Source organism: Phoenix dactylifera, chromosome 11, assembly GCF_009389715.1.
Source record: "Phoenix dactylifera cultivar Barhee BC4 chromosome 11, palm_55x_up_171113_PBpolish2nd_filt_p, whole genome shotgun sequence".
In the NCBI taxonomy this organism is placed as follows: Eukaryota; Viridiplantae; Streptophyta; class Magnoliopsida; order Arecales; family Arecaceae; genus Phoenix; species Phoenix dactylifera.
In genome coordinates, this window is record NC_052402.1 from 17,575,040 (window position 1) to 17,585,645 (window position 10,606).

General features: G+C 40.7%; 2 protein-coding genes across 3 annotated transcripts; both read left to right on the forward strand.

Annotated features, from left to right (window-relative positions):
- The first annotated feature begins 4,027 nt into the window (after positions 1 to 4,027).
- LOC113463767 (pentatricopeptide repeat-containing protein At3g22470, mitochondrial-like) lies at positions 4,028 to 7,431 on the forward strand. 2 transcript variants are annotated; one of them, XM_039131795.1, is made up of 2 exons: positions 4,028 to 6,184; positions 7,152 to 7,431. In XM_039131795.1, exon 1 carries the CDS (start codon positions 4,219 to 4,221, stop codon positions 5,746 to 5,748), a length of 1,530 nt encoding a protein of 509 aa, XP_038987723.1. In that variant the 5' UTR covers positions 4,028 to 4,218; the 3' UTR covers positions 5,749 to 6,184; positions 7,152 to 7,431. The 2 variants fall into 2 exon arrangements, with proteins under 2 accessions (XP_038987723.1, XP_026666333.2); XM_026810532.2 differs by having other exon boundaries at positions 4,028 to 5,916; positions 6,026 to 7,431.
- Positions 7,432 to 9,238: 1,807 nt separating this feature from the next.
- On the forward strand, positions 9,239 to 10,311 carry LOC103722448 (early nodulin-like protein 1). The gene is made up of 2 exons (XM_008813008.3): positions 9,239 to 9,499; positions 9,628 to 10,311. Exons 1-2 carry the CDS (start codon positions 9,328 to 9,330, stop codon positions 10,050 to 10,052), a joined length of 597 nt encoding a protein of 198 aa, XP_008811230.2. The 5' UTR covers positions 9,239 to 9,327; the 3' UTR covers positions 10,053 to 10,311.
- The last annotated feature ends 295 nt before the right edge of the window (positions 10,312 to 10,606 follow it).

Here is a 10,606-nt window from a genome sequence, read left to right on the forward strand (position 1 = left end):
GTTCTTCCGAGAGATTGTTCGTTTGCATGGAGTACCACATTCCATAACATCAGATCAGGATTCAAAATTTTTGAGTCATTGTTGGCTTACCTTATGGCGGATGTTCGACACTTCATTAAAATTCAGCAGCACTACACATCTCCAGACTGATGGGCAGACGGAAGTGATTAACAAAACACTTGGTAATTTGATTCGATGTATTTGTGGAGGCAATCCGAAGCATTGGGATCATGCCTTGGCCTAAGCAGAGTTCGCTTACAACAATGCTATTCATAGTGGAACCGGAAAGTCGCCTTTCTCCATTGTCTATTCAAAGGCACCAAAGCACGCCTTGGATCTAGTGTGTCTGCCAAAAGTCCCTGGAAGAAATGTGGCAGCAGAAAATCTTGCAGAAGAAGTTCAAGCCATATTTAATTGGAAGGGAAGAAGCGCTTAAAGGACTCGAATGCTAAGTACAAGGCAAAGGTAGATAAACATCGGAGGCATAAAGAATTCCAAGAGGGGGACATGGTGATGGTTTTTCTTCGAAATGAGAGATTTCCGGTGGAAACTTATAGCAAATGGAAACCAAGGAAATATGGTCCCTACATGATTTTGAAGAAGATCAATAGCAACGCATATGTAATTAATCTACTAGATAATATGGGGATTTCGAAGACATTTAATGTTGTTGATATTCATGAGTATCATGATTCTGAGGAGCAGTTGTATTCCAACATTAACTCGGGGATGAGTTGTTCTCAAGTGGAGGGGACTGATGTAGAACCGGTTGCTGATCATGGAGGACGTCGCAGTTGTGGAGATGTTTCAACCGTGGATGAAGTCGGTATTAAGGAAGAGTTGGGATCAACCATCTGATTTCCGTTTTGTCTAGTCAAGAGTCCTTCTGAATTCGAACTCTGTTTCGAATGAGTCATGAGTTTTTGTTTCTGTTTTAAGTTGGTTTAGGTTTGGTTTGTTTTATTTTCTAAATCCTGGTTGAATCCCGGTTGGAGTAGGAGTCCTTTGTTTCGTTTGGGTTAAAGGGTTGGGGTTGTGTAGCCTATAAGGCATCGTTGAAGACCTTGAGGGGGTTTTTTCCGTTCTGTTTTTTTTTCTTCAGCTACCATTGAATAAAAACCAAAGAACTCTGTTCTGTTTTCTGAATATCAGCATTCCTGTTTTATGCTCTGTTTTGAGTCAGCAAACAGCGATTGCTTGGGATTCAAAGCTTCTTCCTCGATTGGAAGTCCTGTTCTTCAGATCCAGCGCTTGTGAATCTCAAACCCACGCTTCCAGCCGCATCAAATTATAAATCTAGATTGTAGTAATCTTGTAGTTATGTGTGAAATGCTGATCAATATCATGCCCTAGGCTGTTGCTTCTCTCTATCAAAAGAAAGAAAAACAAAAAGACAACAAAAGAGGAAATGGTTAGAAAGAAAGAAAACTTGTACTTATAGATTCAGGTTTCTCATCCCTTGGCCTGGCAAGAGTCAAGACATGGTGCAAACTGCATCAATCATGGGGTGTGGATAGGGTGGATGATGGTGCTCATTTAGATTGTAACCATGAATCTGGGCAATTGCTGAAAAAAATTGAGGGGCCAAACATAGCTCATTGCGCCATCATGTGGGTGAAATGGTGCAACTAATTTGAGCCAGACGTGAATGATTTGGCCAATGGGGTAGCAGCCCCATGGTAGCATCACTTCTCACATGATATATATAGTTCATGGAACCTGGCCCAATTGGCTTCTTATAGGATTTTGTGGGTAATGTGATCGAATGGGTTACTTTGGGTGGTTTAGCATGGTTAGAATCTACGCTTAGATAGATCAAGTGTAACAATCCAGAACTTCACGCAAAAAGACTAGTCGGAAAGTATTATTTGAGCTTCTTAGTCCTGTATAAGTATCCAAGATCTTCTCTGCAAATAATCGATGTAAGACTAAACACATATCCACACATGTCTTCGCACCAAAAAAAACATTAGTCTTATCACGAGACATATTTGCTCCTTTGTTTATTAAAAAGAAAACAAAAATCCAACTAAAATATTAATAGAGATATTTATAGTTTATTTTACCGAACTATCTCTTAGTTAAAGAATACTTTTTCATGCTCTCTCAAGAAAAAAAAAAGAGAATACTTTTATTTTCAAGACAATATTTATGGGAACAATATTATCATCAAGGCAATTTGCAAATCATGACTGAATAAAGAAATAATTCGATTCATTAAAATATACAGATCACAAAACTTTTTTCTTTGATATAGCATTCTTTTACCTAAAAGGCAGATATAATAATACAACTGCAAAAACAATCTGAATCTCGAAAACAATCCAAGCTAAAGCTCTATAAAGTAGGCCCTAATAGTCTAAAGGTCCTCTTGTCCTACGTCTTTCTTGATTCTTCCACTCACCTTCTCTCTAAAGCCCAAGACATTCTTCAGATCAAGTGCCACGGCGATCTTAATAAGATCCTTAGAATATAAGTAGAAGGAAGCATCAAAAAAGAGAGAGAATTTTATCTTTCCAGCCACCAGCATCCACCTTCCATGAAGATCCCTTGTGATCACACAGGGCCATTCTCACTCCTTAGCTAAAGCTATGGCATTCATATTTGTGCCTGCCTTCCACCTGCCTCTCAAAAGTTAAAAAACAAAACAAAAAAAAAAGGTTCATATGAATCAATAAAAATTGTAAAAAAAGAGGAGCCAAGTTTTATAAGAAACTATAGAAAAATCGGAAGTGCAAAAAAGAGTATCTTTCTATTCTTCATTTTTTAAATCCTGTAAATCCTCATATACGGGTGCTAATGAAACAGAATTCTCCAATGTTGCTATCCCTTTTCTTGAACTCTAGAACTTGGGATGACTTATGCCTCTTTGCGGTATTTTAAAGGGAGATTAGTCCAATTCATACCCATTTTAGGCTTTCGTACCAACAACTTTAACGAGAGTTTACAAGATACCATCCACTCTAGGGAAGATCCTACAGGATCTAAGAAGAAATTCATGACATGAGGAGACAAAATCTCATAGAAGCTTAGCTTGACTTCAATGTCTATCCAACGAGGTTAGCCAAAGAGGGATGCTAGGCTGATTATGGCGAAAGAACGGAGGGAAGGCACGGCAAGAGATTAGGAGTTGACAATATGGCTTGGGGTTGAGTGATGGGTTAGGATTCTTTCATGGGATGAAAGAGTGATAAGGGGAAGAAAATAGTTGCCATGAATTTGAGAAAAAGACCTAGAAATGAGATTGAATGATGGCTAACGACAAAAATGGAGAGCTTTTTGGGTTAACAAGCATGGAGTAAATACTGGCAACATTTCTCTTTAGTTATCTGCTAGAACCCAGAGTCGGGTCCTTCTCTTTAGTCATCCGCTACTGGTATCAGTTCTCTCTAGTTATCGTGCACACTACCGTCTGCGGTCCACTCCTCCCCGGCTCATCACCAACGACCACCATCTCTTCTTCTCGACCACGAAGCTGGGAATGAGCATTAAGTGAGGGAAGAGAGAGTGGGGATGGGGCGAACGGAGGTGGAAGGGAGACGAGCTAGAGAGAGACGAAGCGAGTGCATGGCCCAAGAGTTTATCTATGTACCCGGTAATTTGAGAGCTGTATATCAGATTTTATAATTTAGAAATGGAAGCAAGAAATCAAGTATTTAGAGAGAAATATGTCTATGTGCATTTGTTTAGTTTAATTTAAAATATTATAGAAAATTATATAGAGGTATTTTATTCAATTACACTAAAAGCAACCACACTCTTGCATTATTTGTTTTTTTTAAGGTATAATGACTATTCACATTACTTGCAACCAGCAGAATCAAAAACAAAAAGATAGCTCAACATCGGACGAACGATTCCTGATCCGTTCAAAGGACCTCTTCTGTGAGTTGGGCAGCATAAGTGGCAACCTGGTCGATAACTCTGTTTGCTTTTCAGTAACGATCCTCCACCCTCCACCATAATGGCTATTCATATTACCCTAACATAGGTGCAACCAGCAGAATCAAAAATAAAAAGATAACTCAACATCGGAGGAACGACCCCTGGCCCGTTTAGAAAACTTCTTCTGTGAGTTGGGCAGCATAAGTGGCAGCCTGGCCGATAACTCTGATTGCTTTTAAGCTGCAGTCCTCCGCCTTCCACCATCCGACGTGGAGCAGGGCTGCCATCCCGGTACTATTTGTTTTTAAGAGTACTGTACATCTGGCGTTGGCTATGGGATGGAGGATCCGGCGACCAATGCCCGCGACTCTTCGAAGAAGAACCCTTCCTCCTCTTTCTATCCCAGTCTCTCCTTCTCGCCTTCGAACTCTCTCCTTCCACCTCCTCTCCCACTCCTCCTCCTCCTCCTCCTCCTCCACCGTCACCGCTGAGCTAACCTCCGGACCCCCCTCCACCGCAGCTGCCCTCAACCCCGTCCTCTCCGCCCTTTCGAAAGCCCGCCGGTTCGAAGCTGCCCTCTCCCTCTACCACTCCTCGCTGCACTCGGGCCTGAAGCCCGACTTCACCACCCTTCACATCGTCCTCGACTGCTACTGTGCGACCCGCCGCACCGGCCTTGCGTTCAAGGTGTTCGACCAAATTATCTCCCTCGGTTACAATCCAAACTGTGTCACCTTCACTTCACTCATCAAGGGATTCTGCCGTGAAAGAAAGATTTCTGAAGCTTTAAGGGTTTTTCATGACATGAAGGAGAGGGGGCCGAGCCCGAATTGCTTCACCTACGCTATTCTCATTGGTTCCGTGTGCGGCGAATCGAATCCCGAACTGGGCTTGAGTTTGATTCGTGACATGTTGGTGTCAAGATTGGAACCGAATCCTTTCACTTATAATTTAGTTTTTGGAAGTCTGTGTAAGATAGGGAAAATTGAAGGAGCGAAGAATCTTTACGGCAGGATGACAAAGTTGGGAGTAGTGGGTAATGTGGTCTCGTATACTAGTTTTATAGTTGCATTGTGCCGGGAGAGGAATTTGGTGGAAGCGAAGATGGCTTTTTCTGAGATGCTGGAGAAGGACGTATCTCCGGATGTTGTGACATACAATACTCTAATTCATGGCTTCTGTGAGAACGGGCAGTTCGAAGATGCCTTAAAAATGGTAACTGAGATGATAGGGCATGGGATCGACCCGGACATGATCACCTACACAACGGTCATTAAAGGGCTCTGCAAGGAGAGGAGAGTGAAAGAGGCATTGGAACTTATAGATGTGATGAATCATCAAGGGCTCCATCCTGACAAGTTCACGTATAGTATTCTATTCGATGGGTTGTGTAAAGATGGGAGATTGGATGATGCGGTCCGGCTCTTCAATCATATGAAAGGGAGTGAATTTGGAGATGATATTGTTTGTTACAATACTTTGATTGATGGGTTCTGCAAAATGGGGGATATGGAAGGAGCTTATAGGCTTTTTGAGGAGATATCTGAGAAAGGGCTAAAGCGTGGAGTGGTCACATACAACACCTTGATGGATGGGTACTGTAAAATTGGAAAAAGTGAGGTTGCACGAGAGCTATTATGTGACATGGAAAGATCTGGTCTTGGACCGGATGTAGTCACTTACACTACATTGATATGTGGTTATTGCAAGGAAGGGAATCTTGAGCAGGCTGCGCATTTGCTCGATGAGATGATCTGTAGAGGACTCGAACCTGATGGTATCACATATAGAGTACTTGCAGATGGAATTCGTAGGAAGGGGGTCTTCCAAGAGGCAGAGAGTTTGCTGTGCCGTTCAAAATGAGATGAGGAAGAATTCTATAGTGCAACATACTCCTAAATTCTTAATGGATATTTGTTGCTAATGTCCGACCACAAGAAGCCAAAGGTATCATCAAAAGGAGGATGAAATGGGGATTGTCGGAATGTAGCAATCTTCCCCATGCTGGATTAATGGGGTTTTGCATCAAAGGTGGGATTAAGGACGACATCCATGTACTACATGGAACTCTTGCAAATAGCAAAGTTATATTATGCTTATGGCTTCACTTTCTCTAAATCTTTTTTCTTGGTTTGACCAGAATGATAAGAACAATGAATAACATCTGGAAGACACAGGAAAAGATGGATAATGACTTTGTCATGAGCACATGGGTGTTATGCAGTAGCATTCCCATGTATCAGCTAGCTGACTGGGATAATAATCATTTGATGCAAGAAACTTGATTGCTCGTGTTCAGGTAAATTATCTTCTTGTGGATATGCAATTCTTTTGGTATCCTATGCTTGTTTTAGAATCTTAGAATGAAGGCACCAATACTAATGAAGGATTGCATCTACTTGAGAAGAATCTATATCATAGAGCATCGTTTTTTATATAGTTTGACATAGTTATCAGATGCTTTTCCAGCAACTTCTCTTCTTCGAACTGTTTGTTGGACAACGATTCCTGCTTTGGGGTTATCACTGCTGAAATCTCCAGAAGAGCAGTCTGACACTTTCAATAATCTTTTCATCTGATGATGTGTTTATGATGCGGGTGTTTTATCAAAGCTATTAGGATTTAAGACTGCTTAAGTTACATGATCTTGAAATCGGACAGGTCATATTTTTATTATCTCAATTATGTTATGTTTTTCTGTAGTACCATCAAGATGATGTTTTCTTATGGTGCTGGAATTCTGATGTTATGATACCATCACAATTTCATTTGAATACGGAATTGCTGAGGATTAACAAGAATCATGATGTTTTGGACATAGTTCGGACAAGTTCATTTTGTCTTAGAGGTATCTGATGCAAGACAAAATATCTGAATTTTATGTATTGAATGCCATATCCTCTTAGTCATTGCTTTTCATCCAACCTATATTGCATATGTTAATACCGCCGCATGATGTGCCAATCTTTTTCTTTTTTGAGATTGACTGTTTATTCCTCGTGTTGGATATCCGAATGAAGCTGATGGAAAAGCACTGCTTTAGTGCAGACATAAAAAACTAATCCACGTGGTTTGTTTCATTGATATTAAATGAAAACTTTACAGTACTAACACTTTATCTTTGTGATCTCTAGACTGATGGACAATTACTACTAGTTGGCAACAATAACTTGCTGCCAAACTGATGTATCATTTATTGTTGTCATTCTCGGACTCTTGTTAGCTCCCAAAAACTTGGTTATTAAGGTTTGTATTGTTGCATGCAGGATTATATGGTTCGATTCCAACAGTAGCGGAGTGTACAGGATGTAGGGCATAATCAAAGGTCGCAGATCCATTGTTTCTAACGTCTGGGTGATAGAATATGAACTGCTGCAACTGAACCTCATGGATTCATCATGTCTAGAGTCTTCACTTTCAGATCACGATGAAGCTGTCTGAAAGCATCTCCAGTGTAACCTTTGAAGATGATAAAATCAGATACTCTCAACAAGTTTTAATCGCTGTCCCGGGCACTGTTTTTATTGTAGTGAGAAATCTTGGTTTCGATGTGGCATTTTGGGATGATTTTTTTTTTTTTTTTGAATACCAAGATGCATATCTTTAAGGACAATATTTTCTATATGTTGCTATGGTCAGAAGCCACATAAAATCACTAGGTCAGTGAACAAAGCAGCCTAACCAAAGTACAGATTATACTAACAGGGAATACCCTGGCTGTTTCAAGTGGATAGAGGCCCTCAACCTAAACAGTTTCAAATGTTTCAAACTCTCTAATTGTCCAACCACAAGACAGGCAACACCCAAAAGCAATATGAGAGAAATGATCAGCACAAAACAAACGGATCCTTCAATGAACGGCCACCTGTCAGACTCCACCCTCCCATTTTTTAGCCCCTCTGTTTTGATTAAATATGGGATCATTAGGCAGACTAGCCCTGGATTTCTAACTTGCTTTCGAAGGCAGTAGATGTTTAAGAGAATTATACCCAAGGGTCTATCAATCTTATGAAGAGAACATGCAAATATGATCAATAGTTGGTGACTTAATAATGACGATAATGAGGTGAATTTGAGCAGCAACTTTCAAAACGGGTCTAAAGTGGGGCAGGACACAGCTTGAGAAAGTTGGATTTCTATTTCATGGCGGATGTCCTCAGTTTGTGATGTTCCTTGGTTTGCATCTTCCACACGAAAGAATGATTGGTCTTCTTTCACTACCATTCTCCTTCTTCATCCACTGCACAGATCTCCAAGCAACTATCATGCGATCCAATGACAGGTTCATGCGAAGGAAGGTGAGTCCTCCTTTCGCACGAAAGATACAACCCCATCCCATATAGAATAGATGGATCGATTGTTGTCACAGAAGTGGAAATGTTGCTTCCAAGAGAGGGGAATTTTCTTGGGAGTTCTTTTCCTAGCTTGAGGGCAAAGAAAGAAACTAGTGCGACATTCTCCTCATCAGAGCATAAATGCTCACAGAACTTTCGTAGCTTCAGAAAGCTGCAACTAGATGGGCCCAATATTGCTGATAAATTAGCGTGAGATTAGAAAGCTGGCAACTTCTATCTGAAAAGAGAGTAGAAAACTTTTAGTATATGAAAGTCAGCGTTATGTCCAAATTGGTAAGGACGGGCTAAGCCAAAAATATTTTGCCCAACCCAATTTATACCTCTAGGCCTCAATGGGTCCCGACTTCACCAGAATTGTATAATTCCAGGAACAATAATTGCTAACTTGGCTCGTGCTTTGAAGTTCTGCATGCCAAATCTCAAGCTGACACTTTTCCATTTAAGTTTTTAGAGAGAAAAAATTTTGAACTAATGTTCAGAAAAGAGTCTATTTTATACCATCCGGGCCTTAACTCAGCATTTGGTACCTTGCTTCGTACTCTTTGGAAGAGGTCGTGAGTTCAAGGTGTGGTATATAATACTTTTTTACTTTTTTTTTGAGGAATAAAATTATTTGTGGTATATAAATTCAAGGTCGAGTTCAAGGTGTTCCAAGTGTATTGTGTTCGAGTCCAACACTTCAAAGCCTACTATTAGGCTAAAAGAAGAAATCCGGGCCAAACTCCAGCGCCAGTTGAACCCAACCAAGTCTAGCCCGGTGAAACTCTGGGTGCACAGTTTGTTGTATGACCCCATAACCTTAATTTACAAGACATGAATATTCTGAAGGCTGGAAGCAAAGAATCACTTCAAGGAAGCTATGCCACAGAAAAGTAGACGCACAAGTGCTAGATGGCCCTCAACAGATAAGCCCATATACTTTTCTCCAGGTGCTAAGATATCCGAACAAAGAGTTAAAGGTCAGACTTGGGGTTGCAAGGAGGACCTATAAATACCTCGACATTACCACCTACCTTTCAGAGCTCAACCTGAAACTTAGTTGATCATAATCTCATTTTCCCATTACGTTCCCCTCGGTTTCTCCCTCATGGCAAGCTTCCACTGCTTGGTCCTTCTGTGCTTCGTTCTCCTTGCATCAATGGCTGCTGCAACACAGTTCAAGGTTGGAGGCTCAAAGGGATGGGCCGTGCCAGAGCCCAATGCTATGTCATTCAACCAATGGGCAGAAAAAAATCGGTTCCAAATTGGTGACTCACTACGTAAGTTAATAAACCAATCAGTCTCAGTTCCTTCTCAAATAGAAGAGAAGACAGTTAAAATCTTTAGCTAATGTATTTTATAGAAAAATTTTAAGCTGATGTTAACACAATATTTGCTGATGTTGCAGTTTTTGTCTACCTACCCGACCAGGACTCGGTACTTGTAGTGGATGCGAATGCATACAATAGTTGCGACACATCATCATTCATTGATCGGTTCGATGATGGAAACACGGTGTTTACGTTCGCCCGATCAGGTTCCTTCTACTTCATCAGTGGAAGCAAAGAGAACTGCCAAAAGAATGAGAAGTTAGTGGTTGTGGTCATGGCAAGCCGTAGCAATGGAACAAGCCTAGCACCTTCTCCTTCACCGGTTTCTTCATCATCTCCTCCTGCACCACCACCTTCAGGGGTGGTAGGAATTGTACCATCATCGGCTCCCGCCGGTCAGGAGTCCACTACTCCCCCTCGACCAAACAGGGCTTCTGTAAAGGCTGTGGGCTTTGTAAGCACGCTCGGTGCTCTCCTCGTGACATTATATCATGTTTTATAAGTGCCGTTTGTTGGGGTGAAGGTTTGTGAAATTTATTTATTTGGGTTGAGTGAGAGATTGTTTTGTTGAGAGTTAAGGTGTGTGAAATTTATTTACTTTGCTTGAGTGAGAGATTGTGGAAGTCAAAAATAAGCATAGTTGGATCATCAGAGATTATTCTATTATTTTGTAAATTTTAATTGCTTGGCTTATGCTAGTCTTCACAGTTGTACTAAATAAGATGAAAGTATCGTCCTGCAGGCAGGTCACTTTAGTTTCAGCCGACGATTAAGGTCCATTGCTGCTTTTGTTCTGTTTTTGTGTCGACAAATCCAAGGAAATTCGACTAGACTTAACTAAGATGTATTATGAAACCCTTCTATTTTTAAATTTTATCTGCAAAACCTCAAGAGCAAAGATTTATTGAAGATAAAAGAAAGAAAGAAAATACTATCTCCAACACCAATCTCCCTTCGATATTTCACTAATTTAGAGTAACAAAAATCAAAAAACAACAGTATCAAAGAGGCCTAATTGGAACAAACACTTATTTCCAAACCTTCCATCTCACTTGG